The following is a 25,637-nucleotide window of genomic DNA, read 5'->3' on the forward strand; positions in this document are numbered from 1 at the left end:
ACCTTAAAGAACACCCAGTGTAAGCGGAGCAGTGACCTATAGTGATATAATACTTTCTGTCGCTGATGTAGGAAATGATCCAGGAAAGTGCTGAACCAGTGATGCCGATATCACTAAGGCGAGAGATGAGTATTTAATGGGAGACTGTGTCAAATCCAGCACTTGTTTATTAACCCTGAATCCATGGACAGAAGAATGTCATTAACCACCAGTGGTGGAAAGAGTACTGAAAAAACATACTCAAGTAAAAGTACCATTACATTCCAAAAAATGTAGTGCGAGTAGAGTAAAAAGTACTTGTCCAAAAAACTACCTGAGTAAGAGTAAAAAAAGTAGCTAATTTAAAAGTAGTCATGAGTAGTGAGTACTGAGCTGTGGATTCTACCCCCTTATAATAAACACTGTGCACTACAATTCATAAAGTAAAAAAGCATTGTACAAACTGTAATTCACATTATAAAGATTGAAGAATATATATCATTCATCTTTTTAAAATGCATCAAAACAGTACACTCATCACCATTTAAATCATATTGTTTAAAAAAAAAAAAAACATAAAAAATTAGGCGTAAGGCCACTGAGCCTGAGCATGCTTGTTGCACATAAAATATCAATGTTCATAACTGTGCAAAGAATTAAAAAAACCTTTAGAAACTCATCCAATAGTTAAGCATCACACACCATGAAATGGGGTAAATAGAGATGAAAAAATACCCAATTTCTCTCCAAAACGGTACCAGTTTTTGTGTTTTGATAAAGAAATGAGAATCACTAATATTATCAGTTTACCTCACTCAACTGAAAAAGCTGTGAACTAACACTAATTACACTGTAATTCCATGCCATTAAATACGTTACAATTTAAACGTAAATGCACATTGTTCTAGAAGGGTGGCATCATCCCTTAAATTTTACACAGCTATATTTACTCAAATTGTAATGCTGATAATATAATTTGTAAGGAAAATTATGCATTAAATAGGGAAGTAGCCTATATCCGGGGAAACTTTTACAAAAGAAACAAAACACACAGACAAATGCATCTCTTTGTAGTCTTGGCGAAGCTGTTTTATCAGCAGCATCCACAACAACAAATGTTTTTGCGCAAGTGCACTTGCTAAATGAAGCCGGATTGTATGAAATGGATCAATCAAAAAATGTTGTTTATTAACGAGCTGTAGTCACGCACTGACAGAAACACAGGTCAAGTAAACGCCATGGTTCATAATGTGCACTGCATACTGAATCTGGTCCTCCAATTTCAGTACAGAAGGTGTTTTTCCACAGTTTTAGAGTGTCCCCAACACACCTTCACAGCGCGCACCACGCGCAACGAGCTGCTGACTTTTCCAAGTGACTCCTGCATGTCGAGCGCGACAGCCCGGGGAGAGACAGCAGTGCACAGATTGCGACGCATGTCTCTATAATATATTAAGTAAATGGGAGCGGGAATTCACCGAATTATGAACTCGGCACTTGAGTTAGTTTACACTGTACACAATACCCCCAACCTCACATCAAATGTCAGTCCCTGTAGATAGGCCAACCTTATGTCTGTATGTATATGTATGTTATTTTGTATGTTTAATGCTTATTGTTTAATGTAATGCTGGAATCTGTACTAAAGAGCTGTACTGAAAACAAATTCCACCAGCCTGGCTGTGTGGTCATTAAAATTAAATCAAATTAAATCAAATCAATAAATATAATAATAAGCAGAAATGTGAAATGTACCTTAGCATATTAGAGGAAGACGCTGATATCTCTATTGAATTGATGCTTGGAGAATGCACTTCCACAGCAGCCACGAGTAACAGCAGATAGGCTAGCTAGCAGTTAAAGTTTTCTATGCAGAATTTGATTTGACGACAGTCACGAGACCGATTACTCGATCCAATCACGTTGATGGATAAAAATAAAATTTTAAAACAAGCATGTAACGAATAACGACCACAAACAGAAGGAAAGTAGTGGAGTAAAAGTACCGATACATAACTTAAAATATACTCAAGTAAAAGTAAAATTACACAAGTTTTAAACTACTCAAAGTACAATTTCTGAAAAAAACTACTTAATTACAGTAATGTGAGTATTTGTAATTTGTTACTTCACACCACTGTTAACCACCCCAAGAAGAGCAGTTTCAGTACTATGAGATGTGCGAAATCCTGACTGAAAAGGGTCAAAAAGACCATTAGGATCTAAGTACGATCTCAGTTGTGAAGCCACAACTTTTTCAAGTATTTTGCTTAAGAATGGTAAATTAGATATTAGATATAAGCTGGCAGGATGTGGAATTAGACTTCATAATTAGATCACTTATGGCAGCAGAGGTAGTCAGAGTAAAAGCAGAGTGAGTTTGTTGAATGAGCTGAATCAGCTTACATCAAATGAACATTTGAGTCACTTTGGTGTCTTTGGTAATGGATTCAATTGACTTTAATGTGTCTGAAAAGAATTGAGAAAAGCTATTCACAAGCACTGCAGAGCCAGAAATAACATGTTGTGGTGGATTAGTGAGATTGTTAACTATAGCAAAGAGTGATTTGGGCCTGCACATGGAATTCTTAAAAGTACAGTTGTTACTCAACCAGAATAATACGCCAATTTTTCATACGGCGGTAAAATTGGGGATGTGTATTTGCTGCCTTTTACCCCTAAGTGGCACTATAATCACAGACTTTGAAAAGTGTCAGTTTATTATCTCTATTACGTAATCTGACGCTGCACTGCGGCTCATTGAGAGCGATTGAGAGCTGGTAGCAGATAAGTTCAAGTGAAACAGTAGTTAAACGAATTCATAATCACAATGCTGAAATTACATTACAACTTTAGAACTGAAACAAATGTAGGCTTCTATTATTGCATCAAATTTAAGCAAAGTAGGCTAAACTTTAACATTGTGTGCCCAATTTTTCTAAAGGCAATGCATGTCAATAGTAGGGATGCTCCAATCCGATATTTGTTTCGGGTATCGGCTCAGATATGGAATAAAATTTTAGATTGGGTATCGGTAATAATGGGCCCGATCCGTAGGGGCATCAAATTACAGCGAGAGCGATTCGAAAGCTTACAAAGCAGTCGGCTCTCTAAACGCTCTCACAGTAATTCTATGATGTGCGATGAAGTGTGTGACATCACGCGCTAGCAACATGCGCAGAACGCAGGCGGCAGGTAAACAGTTTCCAATTCAAACAAGCTAACGTGCATACCTATCAACACTCCTGTTTTCCCCCAGAGTCTCCTGTATTTCACACCCATCTCCCACCCCCCTCCCGTTTTTTTTTTCTCCCGTGAAACTCCCGTAATTTGTATGGCTCAAATCTTTTTTGGGCCCGATTGCCAAATCTTGTATTAAACGTATCCTACTCACACAATCAACACTTCATACAAATTTCAACCCATTTGTGAGCTCAACCTGGCAACCTACAACCCAGTTGCGCTGTTGACGTCTGCACAGGAAGTAGTTGGGAAGTTGGATAAGCGTCACGGGTAGAAATGGGAGGAGAAGACTCAGTGGTAAATATTTAACGCAATTAATGCAGCATCCGTTTTAAAATAAATCGCTAAAAATAAATAAAAAAGAAACATGAATAAATCTTATCCATGCTTTGTTTTATTTTTATTGAATATCATGTATTTATTTATGTTAATATCTGCGCAATTAATGTGTATTTTAGCCATCCAGCACCCCCCATAAAGTTAAGAAAGTAATGTTTAAGTCAAGCCTGCCTGGTGCCTTTCACAAAAGAATGATCCCAGTCTCTTCCACACAGTGAGGCATACTGTTTATTAGGTAATTCAGCACTGTTTTTATTTTAGTATCGGATCGGTGATCGGTATCGGCCGATACTGAATCCCAGATATCAGAATCGGTATCAGAGGCAAAAAATGCTGATCGGAGCATCCCTAGTCAATAGATTATGTGTCTTATACTTCATGTTATTTCAATTTGTTAAAGGTGCTGTATGTAGCTTTTCTGGCCGGTACCCACAGTGCTCGCTCATAAAATCGAGCACGCGTAAGAGCACGCGCTTGTAAACTTATTGGTTGCAATCTGAAACATCACCGCTAGAGGCCGCTAAAAACTACATACAGCACCTTTAATAGATTTATTAACTGAAACATAACAGTGAAATAAATTAAATTAAATGATCGTAAAATTAAAACATTGATCAGGACTTGCTAACCGATGTTAGTTGGCAGCATATGTTTTAGAATTCTTTATTAAGAATTAAATAGGCTTACAGTAGGTTGTTATGATTTGCATAATTTTCTTTAATAAATAATAAAATTTCAACATAAAACATCGCAATAAAAATATTACATCATTGAGGCTTTGCATGAGCATAAGCAGGGCTGTACAGTGTGACATATCTGCTATGGAAGAAATATGATAGTATCGTGCTACAGCACACATTCTATCAGCTGCAGTGCTGGCGCCTCAGTCCCAATACTGTAAAACTCTACGTACATTCACATCACATGTTAATGCAGCGGTAGAGTTACACTCACAGGACACTGCACTTATTCGCAATCACAAAAGTTGTCACAAATTATTTGCTCGTGCTTTAAAGCTTTGCCAGATAAACATTTCTACATTCATTTCATCCTTTTAATGTTAATAAAACAACAAAAGAGAAAAACACTCACTACTCTTGACTGAATTAAGATTTTTATCTTCGCCCACTTTGGCCTAAATGTCCTAAATTTGGCCTAAATAAAGATAAGCATTAGACATGTGCCGGTATTCGGTAATGCGATCAATCGCGGTAATGAATATGCACGATATTGTTATCGTGGGCACTTCAAAATACCGTGAAAAATAATGGATCAGAATTTATATTTATAGAACGCGCATTAGCTTATTTTCCATCAACCGCTTAAACAAACACTGCGTATACTGCGCGAAACACGTGCGCACTCTGATGTAAACAATCCACACATGTATTAGCACTGTGTGCATGCGGCGCAGTGTGCGCTCTAGTCTAATGTAAACAATCCTCACATGGAGAAGAAACATGGCGGAAGGAGGAACGCTGCCGACGATTTATCCCCCTTCTAAAAGAAGGGCCGTCAACTCTACGCATTCAGCGTGAGACTCACGCAATTTACACTTTTCACACGCTCTCGCGACACACATCCATTTTCTCACGCAGAGAAAAATCACGGAGCAAAGAGGACACTGACACCGACAGACTAGACAGAGCAGGTTACTTTTGATATGAAAAAAATGATCAGCTCTCAGGTTCTGTCCATTTTATTAAGAAATTCAGACAATAAATACCGTTTTGGCGCTTGTAAATACGTGACAGATCGCTGTAGCGCCTCAGTTCAAGTAAACCGATCATCTGTTACTTTTTATTTAAAGATACTGTACAACTTACCGAAAGGTATTTATGCCTCATACATAATATTGATCAATCAGTGTTTTTCAACCACGGAAAGAGGTCAATATAACTGCAGGATAACAATTATGTCAAAGAACGTTACATTTACCTCAGGAAAGCCATTTAATGACCAACACGTTAGTTGACTAGAAAAAATAGCTATAGAGAGGAGTATTTTGCTAAATATGTGCACTAAATTAGATTTGTATTATATTTTTACTTGTCATAATTGTTATTATAATGAAAACCAAATTATATTTAATTTAATTTTTAACCTTTAATAATACCAGCTGACAGGGCTCTCTGTATGTTTACAGCATTATGTGAGATATATTTTTTCTTGAGAAAAATTAACATGTAGGCTATCTACTGTAGCCTACCTAATATTTATCCAAAGACTCAATATTGAATCAGGATTGAAATCAAATCACAAGAATTTAATTGAAATCGTGAAAATTGTGTAAAATTCTGAGCAATTAAAATATTGTGATAATACCGTGATAAAAGTTCAATCAATTAATCGCAGCATGAAAATTTGATACCGAATAAGCATACATCAAACAATGAGAATATCTAAAAATGAAACTATAATTTACACAGTCCAGCATCAGACAACAACAGCACAGCATTAATGTTTCATTTCTGCTCCATACAGGCATTTGTATGCTCCCCACAATATCTAGCTTGTCCAATGGACGTTTTTCTTTAAAACATAAACCTCTTTTACAGCACCACTCGGCTCTTCTGACGATTATCATTCATTCCGCTTCAGGGTCTCCTCTCTGCACTAACGTCTGCATGCTCCCACGCGAACATTTGCCTATGTTTACCTGTTGCCGAGCCCCGCCTTGATGCAGTGATTGACAGGGATGGGCTACGGGGCGGGGACGTGATTGGCTTGGAATGCATTTTCAATTTGCACATTGAATTTTGCTACATTAATTGACATTTAATGAAAATGCAATCGCAAGTGTCTTACCTACGAGTGTAAAGGCAATTAAGAGAAATAACATTTAAATGATCATGTTGCTACAAATTTTGCCAGAACATGTTAAACAAATCTTATCATTTCTGTAATACATTTTAAATTTGCAACTTATAAAGCGTTAAAATATGCATTCAATTTACATATTAAACCTAGTGTATTAAATGGCAAATGTAAATTATATAATTTAATTTTAATTTTGCACCAAATGTTGCACAAATGTAATGGAAAATGTAAATGTATATACAGAAATGCATTACCATTTTACATATTTCATTGTCATTTTGCGTATTATGTTTCAAATTGAGCATTGCTACCGATATGCTTCCATACAATATAGGAGCAGAAGCTCTGGTTATGATTTTATCAGATCTGATGGGGGGTTACGATAACATTTTTGTCAAAGACCACATCCAGATCGAATTCAGAACAATGATCAAAATACAGATGGAGTAGATCAAGTCCATCAACACCCCTAATGCTTGCACGGGCCTATAGCTCATCGTGAATCGACATTTAATTCAGTAACATTAGGCGGTTTTGATTTATATGCTGTTTAATGTTGGTGATCGCGTTATTTCACATATGCATATGATTACATATGAGATCCCTTGTTTCTGAATCTTCTTTGTGTTTTGTTCAGGAGATTCAGAACTCTTTCAGAAGATGCGTAATGGTGTGGAAAGAGTTAATAATGTAATCACCTTGGTGTTCTTCTAATGCAGTATGTCCTTCTTTTTTTTTCGGACCACAGAAGGAGATTTAAAATAAAATATCCCGCTCACGCTCATCCACATAATGGGAGTGAATAGCGACCAGAATCAAGCTTAAAAAAAGATGCAAAAGTATCACAGAATGGTCCCATGTGATGTGTCTTATATTCCAAGTGTTCTAGGGTTATATGATACTGTAAATTTAATGTGTTACTTAATGAAAATCCTGATATTGGCTTCTGGTATTTTGTGCATGACTGTGCATTCATGAGACTCGATTAGCATCGCAGTTCACTCCACCTTACCCAGAAGTTGGATGTGTGCTTGGTTTCATAACGTCTCGCTCCGTCAGAGCCAGTCGTCAACGGCCGGTAACTCAGAGGGTTCCAAGGGGTAATGCCAGTGGAGGGTTTCTAAAGGGAATTTTGAGCATATTCTGCCCAGGGTAAGAAGCGGCTCTAGTCCGACTGATTCTGCTGACAGTATATTCTAAGAAACCTTGTGAGTTCTTGGTTCAGGCATTCGGTATGGCCGTTCGATTGTGGGTGATATCCTGATGTGAGGTTTATATTTACATTAAGCTGGCGGAAGAAGGTTGTCCAGACCTGAGATATGAACTGGAAACCCCCGGTCTGAGACAATATCTTCAGGTAGTCGATAATAGCGAAACACGTAGTGGGAGAGATATTCTGCTGTTTCGAAAGCTGTTGGGAGCTTGGGTAGAGGTATTAATCGACGTGCTTTAGAAAAATTACCAATGACTGTTAATATAATGTTGTTACCCTGGGAGGCCAGGAATTCAGTGAAAAAAATCAATAGCAATGTGTGCCCAAGGTCATCGAAGAATGGGTAGTGGCTGTAGAAGGCATGCTGTGGGTTGTCCAAAAAAAATAGCTGTGTGTAATACTGACAGTTACTAACGTATGTGATTTGTGTCTCTGAAGAAAAGGTAGACCAATGATGACTGGATTGTGAGGGGAACGGTTGAGGTAAAAGCATGTTTGCTCTGTGTGTAGAACTCCAACTACACACAAGTAGGGTCCGAGACAAGTAGGGCCGTAGTAATGATGGTACTCATAGAGAACATTATCTTTACAGTTACTTCTATACATGAAGTGTAATGACCAGGAACAATGGAGGTACTCACTAGTGATGTTAGATATGACACTGAAGCTTCAAAGTGCTTATCGAGTACACAGCGCAATTTCTCATGAAGCTCCGTGTCGGAGCGCGTATTGTTTTCAGAGAAACGTGATCAACGAAAAACTAAGCCTCACTTTTTTTCTAGTCAAGTGAATGCTTCACTTTGCATTTCAGAATGTTTGAACCCAGAACACTACTCTACGGGTTATTGGAGGTTCAAGTCCGTTTAATAAAAAATGTTTTTATATAAATATAAGCCTATAGTCTATATTACATGATCATATATTCTGCCATATAAACACTATTAAAAACTATAAAATAATTAGAGCACTATTTACTTGCATTAAACAACTCTATTGGAATTATTATAATTAGTATTATGACATTTAATTTACTGCCACACTTTAATATGTCAGTTGTATTATCAGAAAACTGAATATTTAGCGTTGTCAGGCTTTTATTTGTGCTTAATGGATGAAACAATGGCGCTGCGCACTCTGGTTTATGGCTGCTATAAATTTGACCTGCCACAGTTTTCAACACTGCTGATGCTTCGAATCTTTTTCCAAAACAATCAAAGAAAAGCTTCAAAGATTCAAGAAGCTTTGTTTCTCCATCCCTAGTACTCACCATCGGAGTTTACTGTTGTGTTGGTCAAATTTGGCAGTTTGCTCTCAGATGTCCTGATTGGCTGCAATACAGACACAGATGTTCCCTGATGCAGCGTTCTTGCTCCTCTGTGGACAGATGAGTTCATCCAGCATGGGTCCAGTGTCATCCATAGGGAAGTTTGCTTAGTGAAGAGGGTTAGAGAATCTGTTTGTTTTTCGAGAGTGAATGAGATAGTCAATATGGATCGCTAAATCGATGAATTGATCAGTTGTGAGAAAAATGCTCAGAAATGTTAGCCATGGCAAAACAAGACTTTGCACTGAGCCTAGCGTGTTCAGAGCTTAAATAGTCCATGAAACGGGGAACAGGTGTTTGTGCAATCAGTCCAGGTATGCGAGTTCTGGGATTTGTAGTCAATACTCAGTTAATACTGTTAATACTCAGATGAGAGAGACCTGTGGCAGATGGGATGATTTTCGAAGGTAGTGTTTGTAACTATCTAGAAGTACAGCAATCAGTTCAGATGCAGAGATGCACAGATACAGAGATGATCAGTTCAGATGCAGAGATGATCAGTTCAGGTGCGCTCCATGTTTCCACTTATATAAGTTATATATAGTTATAGTGATCTGTCATATGCATTAAAGAGTGTCAAAATGTTTAATTTGAAAGTTAAGACCTTGTTCTTATCAAAATAACAAAGCTCATAGCAATTATTTGATAGGAGTAAGTAACAGGTTATTTATTGTGTTTGCAAAATTATTACCTTCATCTGGGTGTGGATGGTGATGATCCCACAGGTGCTGTACATATTAGATGTGTTCGCCGCTTTTGCTGATACTTTTCATCTAAATGTTTTGCATATTGCATACCTGTCTTCAACTACTCCTGAATCATGTTTAGAGAGCCAACATGCCCCAATAGCTTATTTAATTTGTTTCTTCGGCAAGTACAAGAGATTGCATTGTTCCACCATGTTTTCAATTTGAGAGTTTCACATGTGCTGAAAGTTGATTTGCACACACCCTGCCTTACCTAGACAATCACTTAGTGAACTCAGCTACTATAGTAACAGCCTCACAGAGTATCCAGACAGAGGGCACGCCACACACAAGTCTGAAAGACAAATTTTTTATTTTTTTTAACATAGCTTCCAAATTCTTACTGTTTAATAACGTGACCATTGTAATCACTGTCAATTTTGAAATTGGGTAATCTCAACATCACTAATTGCAATCAATCAGAGGTCCTTGTAAAGATAATTGATGGTTTGAAGAGCCGTGTTGTTTATTGTAGTGTATATTCTCTAAAAATGAAGCACACTGACATGAACACTGACTGTTGTTGTAGATTATCTCAGTGTTTGGTGACAGAAGAAGGTTGTGCTGCTCTGGCTTCAGCTCTGAGTTCAAACCCTTCACACCTGAGAGAGCTGGATCTGAGCTACAATCACCCAGGAGAATCAGGAGTGAAGCTGCTCTCTGATGCAATGAACCATCCAGACTGCACACTGGACAAACTCAAGTAAGTGGACCAGTAAGAATCATCCTGGCTGGTGTGTATGTGAGAGAGACTGAGAGTTTTTAATAGTTTTTGAACACTGAAGGGGTTCCAGTGTGTTAAAAAGTGACACCAAGCAGTCCTGACAAAGCATCCAGATGAGGAGTTAGTGAGAATGTGTTGAGAAAATAATGTATAGACTCATACTATAGAAACTGTAGAAACCTCACATAGACATAGTACTGGAACTTCCTCCTTCATTTCCCAACATACTCTTTAAGAGACTCCCATCTCACACCGTATACCCAAACAGATAACCTTCTCGAACATGTCTGTGAACCAGTTTATGACACGGCGCGTATGTGAGAGAGGTTATTTTATATATATGTTTAAAACTTTGTTTCACAGTCAAGTTACAAATAAATAAAATACAAAAACTAAATCCCCCATAAAAGTACAGAGAACATGTTATTATAACAGCACTGCATTTCAAAAGATTTCATATTGTTCATTACTATAATGTTAAAGATCAACAACAATCCTAGACATAAACGCATGAACAGCCACAGTTGTTGTTTTGGAAAGCAATTTTAAGACTTTTCTTTTTTTTTTTTTTTTTTTTTTTTTCTCTCACCCATCCAAGCATTTGCCTTCAAACAGTATCACTTATCACATTTTTTAAAAACTGTGACAAAGCATTTTTAATCTTGTATGTTATAACCAATCGCACATGTTTCTGTTGAGTTTGAGTGTGATGGCCAATCAGTGGCGTTCAGATTAGTCATCGCTGAACCGAAGTGTGCGCTTTCTCTGGCTGAATTCTGACTGAAACTCGAGAATTATCCCATCATAAACAACAAAGTGTCAGATTTCTGTCACTTCTTGTCTAGTTCAATTATTGGTTTTGTGACAGAGCTCTGACACTCTCGGTTTTGTCTCGTCTTTGTCTTAGTGCACGGTTACGAGCGTGCTCGAGCCGTGCACTATGGCAAGCCAAAGTATTCATAAACGCCTAGTCAGGCGTCTGATTGCACACTGACACGTCAAAAGTGTGTGTTTCGACAGCCAAACGTGCGATTTGCCATAAAAGCACGCGTTCTTAAAGTGCACTTTGTGGTCATGGATTTTGCTTCAAAACGCGCGTCCTCGACGTGTGATCTGCTATTTAAAACGCATGTTCTCGACGTGCGCTTTGGGGTCACCGAAAACGCACGTTTTTGACACGCGTATATCGTAACAAAAATGGGCGTCAAAAACGTGTGTTTTGAGTAGGACAAAACGCACGTTATGAACGCATAAACAGGAAAATCAAACAGGCAGTGCAAACGTGTGTGAAGTGTCCAAACAGGCGAAAAGAATGTGCTCGTTCCCTATAGTGTTCTCGAAATCGCACGTCGAAGGCGTCATTGCTCGAGTCTGTCATGCTTTTGTCCCTGTATGTGGTTTAGGACTCTTGTATTATCATTAAACCCAAGCAAAACAGCATGGAATTGTCGATGGCAAATTTGACAGAGGAGAGGATTATAATTGGTGAGTTAATGTCCGACAAACATTCTCCAAGCAAGATGGTGAAGCGGTGCGCCCACGGCGTTGTATATATGTGGAATAAGGGCTGCCTCCGACAAAAAAAACATTTTCTAGTCGACTATAGTTATTCATTTAAGCCATTACTGGACAAATTGCCCCTTTATATTAATTGAATTACTTAAATAGGCTATATAGCCTACAGGATAATGAGCGTTTACGTAATATAGCCGCACTCAAACGCACGACCGCACGCATAAAGCTTGCCACAAAGAACCGGTAAAAGTAATTTGGGGTCAGTAAGATTTTTTAAGTAAAGTAATAGGCAAGGATGCATTCAAATGATCAAAAGTGACAGTATAGACATTTATAACGTTAGAAAAGCTTTCTATTTCAGAAAACTCTGAAACTTTCTATTCATCAAAGAATCCTGAAAAAAAAAAAAAAAAAAAGTTTTCTACATTGATAACAATCAGAAATATTTATTGAGCAGTAAATCAGCGTATTATTCCCTCAGGTAGGCTAGGTTGCACGTGTTCTTGCGTGGGTGGATGTTGGAATCAATAATCACGTTGTTTGCATTCGCCTAAACTGATTTCAAAATGCTGACATTGAAAGTCCCGCTCGGAGCGGTAAATCAAACAATGATTTGTCCCTAAATAATGATATATTATATCATAATATATTATATATTATTATTATTGATAGGATGATAACAGGTGTCGTGATCAGCACTGCTGCTGTATCCGTCAGTGGTTAGATCAGCTTTGCAGTAAAAAAAAAAACAGCACAAGGGTGATATAAATTATGCATTATTAATTATGACAAATAAATTATGCCCAAAATACGGGACATTTGGCAACCCTAACGTTAGTTTTTCCCTTCCCCAAGAACAAAGCACATAACGTTAGCAGGGCTAATAAAAATGAGCAAAATATAGCTAACAGCTCAGATAACTACGATTGTCTGCAACAAATCGGAGAAAATCAAGACAGAAGAAGAGGTCTACGATGCCTACGGATGTTGGTTGATCACAAACTTCCAAGATGCCGTCTGCAAGTGCGTTTATGTCGATTGCGTGGGTATTAGATATTTTTTTGCGATTGTCATGGGGTTTCTCAGATTTCGCTTGAGACCGGTAAGCATTAGCCTCGATAGTAGTCGTGTCTCCTTCATTGCGTATTTTTATATTTGAATATATCCCTCCACTGCATACTGTAATCCCTTTTGCCTCGATCTGGAGGATATCGCGGAGGTATTGCTCCAAAAAAGGTCACTGACATGCACGGGTATACCTCTTCCAGTCATGGCAATCTGTTGCGCTGGTCGTGTTTGACCATTTGTTTGTCGGACGTAGCAACAGTAACTAAGGGGGGCGGGGCTCGGCGAAAGGCTAATTACGGGCAAAAAGAGCGAATAAAATATAAGATAAGATGAGAAATAGGTAAATAAGAGCAGGAATGCACTGTCTGTTTGCTCTCGTGTATCAATCGGAGTGTCTGGTAGATGAAAACAGTGAGAGATCTTGTGGCTCTTAGGTGCCAAGACTGGTTACATCTGTGACAGGCGCGGTGACAGGCACATATATCCGTGACTGGTCGAGTGGCAGGCGCGTATAACGGTGACTGGTCGAGTGGCAGGTGCATATATACGGTGACGGGTCGAGTGGCAGGTGCATATATACGTGACTGGTCGAGTGGCAGGTGCATATATACGGTGATGGGTTGACTGACAGTTGAAAGTAGATGAAAATACTAGTGAGAGATCTTGTGGCTGGCGCGACTCTTAGGTGCCGAGACTGGATATATCTGTTACTGGTCGAGTGGCAGGCGCGGTGACAGGCGCATATAATGGTGACAGAATGAGTGGCAGGCGCGTATAACGGTGACGGGTCGAGTGGCATGTGCATATATATGGTGACTAGTCGAGTGGCAGGCGCATATACCCGTGACTGGTCGAGTGGCAGGCGCATATAACGGTGACGGGTCGAGTGGCATGTGCATATATACGGTGACTGGTCGAGTGGCAGGCGCGTATAACGGTGACTGGTCGAGTGGCAGGTGCATATATACGGTGACGGGTCGAGTGGCAGGTGCATATATACGTGACTGGTCGAGTGGCAGGTGCATATATACGGTGATGGGTTGACTGACAGTTGAAAGTAGATGAAAATACTAGTGACAGATCTTGTGGCTGGCGCGACTCTTAGGTGCCGAGACTGGATATATCTGTTACTGGTCGAGTGGCAGGCGCGGTGACAGGCGCATATAATGGTGACAGAATGAGTGGCAGGCGCGTATAACGGTGACGGGTCGAGTGGCATGTGCATATATACGGTGACTAGTCGAGTGGCAGGTGCATATACCCGTGACTGGTCGAGTGGCAGGCGCATATAACGGTGACGGGTTGACTGACAGGTCGAGCGGTACCGATACCATTAATTTTATGGTTCTCGGTACCAATTTCGGTACCACAGCAAAATCTGTTGGAACTATTTTTCTATTTTAACTATTTGAAAAAAAAAAAAAAAAATTCAATTCAATTACTTTATTTATGACGTCAATTACTTTAATCATAAGTAAATAATACATAAGCATTAAAGGCTACATGCTGTTTAAACGTAAATATTGCTTACAAAAGAAAATCCCATGGAGGCGTAGCTAAATCCACTGTACAGTAGCCCAATATAATTATTTCTGTCAATTTCTTCAAGTTAAACCGAACTTTTTATTTTGACGGGTTGCCGCTATGAGTTTCTGTGTGTGTATATGTGTGTGTGTGTGTGTGTGTGTGAGATATATGACGATAGTTTTTTCTCAAATTAAATGGTAAATTGCTCATGAAGGAGAGAGAGAGTGGCTCTGGAGATGAATTTCATCATGTCATCATATCATGATACAGCAGAGACTGAAAACAGCGCGAGCGTCACTCGTGCTTCTGTGTGTGTGTGTGTGTGTGTGTGTGTGAGGTAAATGAAACCACGCGTCTGTGCCATTCATTCACACAGAGCAAGCAGAACATGCAGGGTTAATATTTATATAGTCTTTTTGTAGTTTAATATACACAGACACTATATATATCGTGGTATATATCGGCTACAGACAGTGCTCCAAGTAAAAAAGTTCGTCTGGAGCCGCGCTTAGATAAAAACACGGAAGCGACTTAAACCAGCTCCTATTAGTGGGTACCGAATATACCCGGTACTACAGAAATGCTGGTATCGACACATTTTCAGCACCGACTTGGTACCGAAGTGCCGGTACTTTGACAACACTAGCGATAACACTGTAGAAGTTCTGAATGGCCGTAACTTAAACATTTAGTAGCCAAATTGTCTGGTGAGAGAAAAAGTTAATTTCCAAACCCTGTTGACGAGACATTACGAAACTGTTCCCAGTGTTCAAACCGCTGCACCACATGACAGTCAGATTAGACACTATGCAAATATAAAAGATTTGTCTAGTTTTTACCATTACACATTTCTGAGTTGTAATCTTTTGGGCAAGTCTAAATACAATGACTGACAATACAATTACAAAACAGGCTTTAAAAGTTGTATTTAGAAATGAACAAATGGAACAACACACAGTTTTGTTACAGCATTAAAAAAAAAAGAAATAACTAGGCAATAGTTTTAAAGCAGGACCATTAAGAGGGGGAAATCTGCAGAGGAGATGAGAGGAGATCTGCATTTTAGAGCCGGAGTGTGAAGATGAATAGTTCCAGGTTCATACACAGAAGAGTGAGGATAAAACAAAGTACGAGACATCGTGATTCACACAAGGAAAAGCACAAAGAAAACACCAGAGGTTGTTTGATCACACAACAGAGACTTAAAACAGACCTTCCTCTTTTTAAAGACCTCTGAGCAACAGGACTGAAATCTCTTCAAATCCACAGAGATTCAGACTTGAATGAAGGCCTGGTACTAGAGCACTAATGCAGTGTGGAATGAACACACACACACACACACACACACACACACACACACTCTTCACTTCATTCTTCACTCATGTTCCTATCCGCATATTGCTGTTTTTTTGTTTGTTTGTTTTTTACTAAAAATTAGTTTCTTATTCTAAAGTTAATCATTTTATACATTTCGATTATTGAAATAATATGTAATTGCAATCAAGTATTTTCTTTTAGTGGCAAATGTATGTGGCATTATTGCAATAAGAAGACACTTCAAAAGACCTCAAACAAAACAAAAAAATCTAAACTTTGACAAAAATACTGATTTAATGTATTTTAAAATGATTAAATATATATTCATAACAAAAGCTGTTAGAAGAGCAGTTAGTCACAACCAGATAAATGAATGAATCTCTATGGGGCAATTACACTTTCTGGCTAAAACTATATTATCTGCTAAACAAATTCTGACCACATGGCAGAATTATGCATCTAACAAATAGATCAATATCCAGAAACAACTCATATTGAATTTTGATCATTATTAATTAATGTGTTTTTTTTTCTTTCTAAAAAATGTAATATTTCATATGCATGCTAATGGTGTAGCTGAGGAGTTTAGCAGTAAATAGGTAGGCTGCAAAATTACTTCAGATCTCCCAAAACACAGCATTAATGAATAGATGAGAAGTAAACAAAACAATTATATATTTGTATTATTAAAAATGTTTTTGTTTTTTTAAAGTTCTTAAACAAGAGCAGTACGACAACTGTTTCTCCACAGCAATGTGCATTCTGGTCCAACCAAGTCTAGCAAGGAAACACTTGAGATTCTTTGTGCTACAGTGCAGAGAACTGTGGAGAAGCTTTCCTTGTGTGTGTGTGTGTGTGTGTGTGTGTGTGTGTGTGTGTGCACATTTAACTTTGTGCTTGTAGAATAGTGTTGCATCATCATTTCTGTGATTTTCATGACAAGTTATCGGTTTTATGGTCTAGTGGGGCATTATGGATCGAAACATCCGGAGTGTGACTTTAACAACATACAGCCAGATATTGCATTTATTTATTTATTCATTTATTCAAACCTTGTTTAGGGCTGTCCAATAGCACATAACTGTGACAAGCCTTTTTACATTTCCTTGATTGGAATAATAGCAGGGTAAACTTAGTGGCATGGGAGGCGCAGAGCAAATTAATTTACCATTTTATCCAATAGAGAAAGAACAAATCCACTATTGAATTCCCACGATTTTTTCAATATAAAATAAAAATAGAGAAATGGATTAAGGCAGCCAGGATAGAGAAACGTCAGATTTACTGTCACTCCCTCGGCAGCGCTATTAGAAACACCAGTTACTGTTACTTTATTTATTTATTTATTTAGTCATTTTATGTCAGGGCAGAATAACACAAGGGATATTAAATGTATACATTACATTTTTAAAAAAATAAGAAAATATATAAAGTGTATAAAGTTATATAGTGTTTAAGTTCTCACTGAAAGAGGAGGCAGAGTGTGGGGAGTGAATTTCGAGGGGGGACGGCATTCCAGTTGAAAGAAAAAAAAATGGGTGTAAATTGTTTGGGTGGTTAATAATAATTATTATTATAATTATTTTTATTTATATAGCGCCTTTCCAACACCCAAGGTTGCTTTACAAAGATATGTAGTAAATGCAGTGGTTCTCAAACCGGGGTACGTGAGGTGACAGAAGGGGGTGCTGGAACAAAATGCTGAATTATGCCGTTCCTTTAATACTACCTCACCTTAAAATGAGATTTAAACTGAGCATGCTTTTCTATCAGGTAAAATGCTGTAAATACATGACGTCCGATCCGATCAAATTACCTCATCTTTTGCTGTCAAAACTTTCTGCATTTAAGCAGCGTGTCGGCTATAATATGACAGGTCTCGTGCAGATTGCGCTATACTACCGTTCTCGACAATGTACATTACCTTTGTAAAAGTAGGTATTTAACACTTACTAGCATGAAGAACAAATATAGACACAGGCTGTGCATGGAGATCGATATACGATTCAAACTCTCTTCAATACAAAGACATTCCCTGTGTGAGTTCCTGTGTTTAATGTTGATCACATTATATGAAGATCCACACGATTGCAAATGTGACATTGATTTTATACAACAGTTCAACAAACGAAATATTAATGTTAAGTGATGTTCATTTTCAACACAGTTGTCAGTATTTTTTACAACAAAATAATAGCTCCAACGAAAGCCACAGCAGAACTGCAGCACACAGCAGTGTGTGTGAACGAATCATTAGAGTCAATGATTCAATGTTAATTCATAAATACAGCCACTTGCTTCATTTCTGAATGACTCGATGACTCTCCACCTACTGTCGGTTTTAATTTATTATTTAAAAGCATCACTTCGTTTTTACCATCATTGCATATTTCTTCACTGAACATTTATTATGAACATTTATTATTTAAAGCATTATTTATTTTATAAAGGTATTTGTAAAGGTAAAAATGCACTGGAAAAATCGATTTAAGGGGGCATATATTGTCCCTTACTGAAAAAGGTGTGAGTGAAGAGTGGGGGTGCGCAGAAGGATGTTAAAAGCCTCATGGGGTACAACTCTAAAAAGTTTGGGTTAAAGAATAGAACAAAATAAACATCAACATTAAAGCACAATACACACACCAAGGGCAGAAAGTAGGCCTAATATTCAGAGGTCACTAACAAAGTTAGGTTAAAGACACAAACAAAGAGGGATTCAAACAAATAGCATATCAATAACAATGTAGAATTTACAGACTGTGAGCTGAAGAGTAATATTCAGATAAAAAATGTGTTTTTGAAGGAGAGAAGGGTGGATGTTTGACGGATGTCTTGAGGAAGAGTATTTCCACAACCTCGTAGCCACTACGCTAAAAGACTCCTGTGGTTACCAGACTGTTGAAACCGACTGAATATGATACACAAAATAATACACAGCCCCGCCGAAGATATTTTTCACCAGCCGTCACTGATATATATATATATAGTGTGTGTGGACATTGTAACGATTACTATATTTTATCTACAATATAATAGCTGCATAAACGTAGCACATTATATATATGATAATAAAAACTTAAGAGGGATATTGATATTTATCAGTGGCATTCTGTAAAATTGGCTGCGCTATGTCGTCTTTTGTTATTGGCCAATGCCTGCAGACTGCAGCCAATGGAAATGCTTCTCTATCAGTGCGCGTCTTTCTCACTGCTCACAGAACTTCAGACCGCTTGAGGTACATAAATAATCTTGGATGATGAACTGTAATATTGTGCGAAAATCTGAATAGAAACCGTTACTTTAACAGATGTCATAACAGAAACTTTCGTATGGTATTAAAGCTGTATTAACGTAGCTGAAATGATCCGGTCTAAAATAATAAAAAAACGGCCATCTTAAAATTAACCGGTTGTTTTGTTCAAAAAGAGCTTTTCGGATTTCGAAATTGAATTTCCGTTACACGTATTGAGTGAAAAAACAAACAGTAACAGATCCAGAAACGCACACTGTGGCCAATCCAGAAATACATGCGTGAGATGCACAAAACACACACAAATGGTGACACATGCTGGTCAAAGCTGTAAATGTAATACAGGCCAATCATGTAATGATGATACCTTTTACAAACCAACTGCAAATGTGTTTAACAGTTACAAAGTGAAATCTATTAAACACAATCTACTGGTAATGTAATCCTGTACGCAGGGCCGGTTCTAGACATTATAGCTCTAACTAACGCGATTGCTGTAAAGGTGTTTAAACAGTCGGAATACCAGATATGTGAATATTTTGAATAGAAAAGGGAAAAAAGCAGATCATCAGTCATTCATCGCGTTTGTGGTTGCGAGTGTCACGTGACTAGCAATGACGCGTCACCATGGAAACAATAAAAACTTATGTTGGAGGCCCCCCACCCCCAATAAAAAACACTTGAAGAAAATATGATTCCTAACCTTTTTATTTATACAACATTTAATTTTAAATTTAGTATATTTTTACTTACACAGCACTACATAAGTTTGGACACATTACTATTTTTAATGTTTTTGAAAGAAGTCTCTTATGCTCATCAAGCCTGGATTTATTTGATCAAAAATACAGAAAAATAATATAGTGAAATATTATTAAAATTTAAAATAATGGTTTTCTATACTTTAAAATATATTTCTGTGATGCAAAGCTGAATTTAGTGTCACGTGATCCTTCAGAAAACTTTATAATATTCTGATTTATTATCAAATGTTAGAAATGGTGCTTAATATTTATTTTATAACCTGTGATACTTTTTTTCAGGATTTTTTGATAATTTAAAAGTTGTTTTAAAAAAGTCTTCACTATAACTTTTTATGTATTTAACACATCCTTGCTGAATATTCCTGTTTCTTTCTGTATTTTTGATCAAATAAATGCAGGCTTGTAGAGCATAATAAGAAACTTCTTTCAAAAACATTAAAAATAGTAATGGGTCCAGACTTTTTACCGGTACTGTATGTACATATTAATCAAACTTTATCTAAGGTAATCTCTTTTTTGCTTTATGAAGATGTTTAATGTTGTTGTTGTTATTTTGCTGTTTAATTAAATTTATTTATTCAAGTAGATGAACATAAAATGCTTTTATCATTTTTTTCATAGCTGCGGTATGGGCAGGATTTTCCCCTCCCATTTAATCAATATTGACTGCAAATATTGTCATATTATTAATATCAGTATCAGTATGATATTATGAGAGAGAGACGGGACAACGCATCATGTTTATTTATATTTACGTTTTGTTTTTATTATTTGCAATAGCCGACCCCAGGGGGTTAAATGAAACATAAAATAAATAATTTATATAATTTAGTTATTTTATATATATATATATATATATATATATATATATATTTATTTATTTATTTATTTATTTATTTATTTATTTATTTATTTATTTATTTTATTTATTTTATTTATTTTTTTCAATTTTTTTTCAAAATAGTGAATTTTGGGCCCAGTGAATTTTGCCCATTTCACCACTGCATATAACGCTATAGCTCAAACTAACGCGATTGTTGTAAAGGTGTTTAAACAACAAAACACATCCACTTGCACATATTTGACAATCGGAATATCAGATATGTCATGCTATAGCTAACACATTTGTGAATATTTTGAATAAAAAAGGGAAAAAAGCAGATCATCAGTCATTCAGCGCTTTTGTGGTTGCGGTGTGTCACGTGCACTGATCTATATAATGACTGGATAGCTCATGACGTTCTAAACTGCCACTAGGCAGTGAAGCCACCGGAAGTGTTCGAGCGGCCATCTTACGATTCCCTACCAGCAGAGGGCTCCAACGCCCGTTATACAGAGATTGGTAGCTCCGAGCCTCCGACGGCACTTTAAAGATGACCCGCTGTGCAGCATACAAGTGTAAAACGACGTTCACAAAAGGATGTAGGAAAAACTTCCCACAGGTTGTAATTCAAGCCCTATAAGTAGTAATTTATATGCAAAATTGTCGCTATGCCCGTGTTGTTTTTGTAATAACTTGCAGGAGACAAATCCATTCAAGAAAGTTCATTTACTTCGGAGACATCAAAAGCCAGCAGTACACATGATAACAGCCAGGTGTAATCCATGTCTAACTAACAAGTTCTTCTTTGCTACTCTTAAGCCAAAGTCAAACTGCATTAGATTGCCCCCTACAGGTCAATCTACCAAAAGCTCACTCTACAACATCCCCTTCCCCCCAAGTTTACAATATAATCATCATACTATGAACTTCATTTTACAATCCTGTAATCACAATACAGTTACATAATTTTTATTTTTTATTTTTATTTTTTTTTACTTCATTTCATAATCTTTCAAATGACCAGGCAATTTCTTGGTTCTTTGTGACCTTCTCATAATCACAACAGGGCTAACAGATTTGTTCATTTCAGTTATTATCTCAGCAGCTGGAGAAGAAACCCAATCTGCTTCAAGGGGATTAACTTCCCCAGGAATGTCCTCAGCCCCTGTTTTCTCAGTCTCTTTAGAGCATACAGCAGCAGAGTTGTCAAAAAAGTCAAAATCAGGAGATTTACCGTCCATTTCCTCCCCTGAAAGCTTCACAAGCAATTCCTGTCGGCCATGAATTTGATCCACATGTCTTCGGACCACTCTCCCATCGCCCAGCATTACTTTATAAGAAAGTGGTCCAGTCACAGTCTCTATGTCCCCCGGAATCCATTTCGGTCCATAACTAAAGTTGCGAACCAGTACTGGATCTCCGACACCAAAACTGCGTTCGCTGGCCTTCGTATCATGATGTGCTTTTTGCTTTTGTTGTTGTTTCTGAATCTTCCTCGTCAAATCAGGATGCATAAAGTCCAAAGAACACCGCAATTTCCGTCCTTGTAACAGTTCAGCTGGAGAGAGACCGGTGGTGGTCTGAGGAGTAATCCTATAGCTGAATAACACTCGGGCCAATTTAGTTGCAATTGTGCCTTCCACACATTTTTTTAGCATGCCTTTCAGAATTTGTACAGCCCGTTCCACTAACCCATTACTGGAAGCATGATAAGGTGCAGAAGTAACATGCTGTACCCCGTTTTTATTCAGGAACTCTTTAACTTCGGCACTAACAAAACAAGTAGCATTATCTGATACAATAAGTTCCGGTAGACCCTGGTTGCTGAAACTCTTACGTAAACATTCAATGGTGGCAGCAGATGTGGCTGAGTTCACAGGATACACGTCCATCCACTTTGAATGTGCATCAATCAAGACCAAGAACATTTTTCCCATGAATGATCCAGCATAATCTACATGCAGTCTTTGCCATGGTTTTTCTGGCCAATTCCAAGGATGCAGTGGGGCTACAGCCGGAACGTTCCTATGCTGTTGGCACAGACAACAGGTTTTAACCAACCTTTCAACATCTTGATCTAGCTTAGGCCACCACACATAACTTCGGGCAATAGCTTTCATCCTGGACACTCCTGGGTGGCACTGATGCAGTTGGTTCAGGACTTCTGGTCTACCCACACTGGGAATGATGACTCTGGCCCCCCAGAGCACACAACCATCCTGTACACTTAATTCATCTTTTCGTGATGTAAAAGGGTCAAACTCTGCTCCAATTAATTCATGCCCACCACGTTGCACCATTTCTCTCACCCTGGATAATACCGGATCTTTTTGCGTCCACCCTCTCACTTGTTCGGCAGTAATTAAGGTTACGTCTGCATTCTCCAGCATCAGGACTCTTTCCTCCTGTTCAATGTCCGATTCCGTTGACAATGGTAACCGACTTAGAGCATCTGCGTTTCCATGATCTTTGCCCGGCTTGTAGAGGATGTTATATTCATAGGCTCTTAGTGTCACAGCCCATCGCTGGATCCTAGGAGATGACATTTGAGGAACAGCTTTTAACTCATTAAATAAAGACAACAAGGGTTTATGGTCCGGAACTATAGTAAACTTACGACCATACAAATACTTATGGAAGCGTTGTAAGCCGAACATGATGGCCAACCCTTCCTTGTCCAACTGCGAATAATTCCGCTCAGCTTGATTCAAAGTCCGTGACATAAATCCAATGGGTCTCTCACTCCCATCTGGCATCTTATGTGAAAGAACTGCACCTAGGCCATAAGGAGAAGCATCACATGATAAAATCACATCCTTCTGTGGGTCATAGTGGACCAGAACTTGTACTGATTGGATCATTTTCTTGGACTGAGCAAAAGCAACCTCTTGTTCCTCCTTCCAGTTCCATTTTTCATTTTTCCGCAGCAACTGGTGCACAGGGGCTAAAACGGTAGACAAGTTGGGTAAGAACTTATTATAGTAGTTTAATAGTCCTAAATAGGCCTTCAACTCTGTCACATTCTTTGGTGATGGAGCGTTTTGAATAGCAGTCACCTTTTCTGGTACGGGGTGGAGACCGGTCTCATCTACTTTATGACCCAAGAACGTTACCTCTTTTTCCATGAAGGAACATTTGCTCCGTTTCAACCGCAGTCCTGCTTCGTGCAATCTTTCCAATACCCTGGCAAGCGTTTGAAGATGTTCCTCATCATTGCGACCAGTCACCAGAATGTCGTCCAGGAAAACTGCCACATACGGAAGACCTTGCAGTACTCCCTCAATGGTCCTCTGAAAGATGGCAGGACTAGAAGAAACTCCAAAGGGTAAAACACGGTAAGTAAACAGACCCTTGTGGGTATTCACTGTGACATATTTCTTGGACTCTGCATCTAATGCAATCTGATGGTAAGCATGGCTCATATCCAGGTTAGTAAACTTTTGCCCACCCGACAATGTGGCAAACAAATCGTCTATTCGAGGGATAGGATATTGTTCCAACTTTGAGACTCGATTTACTGTTAACTTATAGTCCCCACATAGTCGTACAGTACTATCTGACTTTAAGACTGGCACTACAGGTGCAGCCCATTCTGAGTGTTTAACAGGTTCTATGATTTTTTCTTTTAACAGGCGTTCTATTTCAGCCTCTACTTTCGTCTTCATTGCATAAAGAACTGGTCTGGCTTTGAAAAATCTGGGAACTGCTTCCTTGTCAACATAAATCTTTGCTGGTGGACCTTTCAATTCACCCAGTTCCTCTTTAAACAACTCTGAATGTTGGCTAAGCACTTTAGTCAAGGTTACATTTTCCACCCCTTGAATTTTATGTATGGCCTCCCATTCCATGCCCAAGTCTTTAATCCATCCTCTACCCAATAGATTGGGTCCTGTTCCAGGTACTACCACTACCGGTAACTCCTTCATGACTCCTTTATGTTTAACTTCCACCTGCGCAGAACCTAACACTGTTAAAGTTTGGCCAGTATAGGTTTTTAACTTCAAAGAACAGGTCTTTAATTCTGGAATTTGATGCCTTGTCCATAATTTGGAAAAATTTGATCCATTCATCACAGTCACACCACAACCAGTATCAACTTCAAAAGGTATTATTGTCTCATTAACAGCCAATGTGATAGTCAGTGGGGCAACCTTTGGAATCTCGGTTTCCTTCAAACTGTGAACTGTAAAAATACCCTCTTCATCAGATGCACTTTTTTCGTCTCTGCCCACATAATACGATCTCTGTTCTCCTCTGGTCACAACTCTCTTACGTCTTTCTCCCCCTTGTAAGTTTGTGTCTCTGGTGGAACTTTTTGATTTGCATACTTTCATAATGTGACCTTGTTTCCCACATTTGTGACATTTCTCAGAAACAAATCTGCACTCATTGGCCAAATGTTGCAAACTTCCACATCTGTAACATGCTCTGCTTTGACTTTCTTCTTGCTTTACTGCCATTTTATGCACTCTCATTGACATGGATGTTTCTGAGTGCTTAGCTTGCAAGTCCCTCACATCCTTATTGGCCATTTCCATTGCTTGAGCTACTTTCAAAGCCTTTTCAAAGGTTAAATCCACTTCTGCCAACAGTCTACGTTGAATATGGTCATCATTTATGCCACATACCAGTCTATCCCGAAGCATTTCTGTCAATTTTTCTCCATAGTTACAATCATGAGCCAATTTCCTCAAAATTGCCACATACTCGAGTACAGTTTCCCCTTCTTCTCTTGATCTTGAGTTGAATTTAAACCGCTGTACAATTTCACTAGGTTTTGGGTTGAAATGCTCTTTAAGCAAATCCACTAATTCATCAAATGTTTTTGCTCCTGGTTTAACTGGGCTCAGTAAATTCCTCAGTAGACTGTATGTTTGACCTCCTACAGTGCTCAACAATATAGCTCTTTGCTTGACTGCTTCTGTAATTTCATTGGCCACAAAAAAATGCTGCAAGATTTCACAATATTCTTCCCAAGACTGAGA

The 25,637-nt window shown here is 38.2% G+C and overlaps 1 protein-coding gene across 2 annotated transcripts in view; it reads left to right on the forward strand.

Annotated features, from left to right (window-relative positions):
- Positions 1 to 25,637, forward strand: part of LOC307171271 (protein NLRC3-like) — a 231,247-nt gene that overhangs the window by 50,618 nt on the left and 154,992 nt on the right. Inside the window, exon 6 of one of the 2 annotated variants that reach the window (XM_079892779.1) lies at positions 10,194 to 10,367. The exons of the other annotated variant lie outside the window; for it this stretch is intronic. Coding sequence (XP_079748905.1) covers positions 10,194 to 10,367 — 174 coding nt within the window. The remainder of the gene's footprint in view (positions 1 to 10,193; positions 10,368 to 25,637) is intronic. 2 annotated transcript variants of the gene reach the window in all.

This window comes from Squalius cephalus, assembly GCF_949319135.1.
Source record: "Squalius cephalus genome assembly, chromosome: 1".
Lineage (NCBI taxonomy): Eukaryota > Metazoa > Chordata > Actinopteri > Cypriniformes > Leuciscidae > Squalius > Squalius cephalus.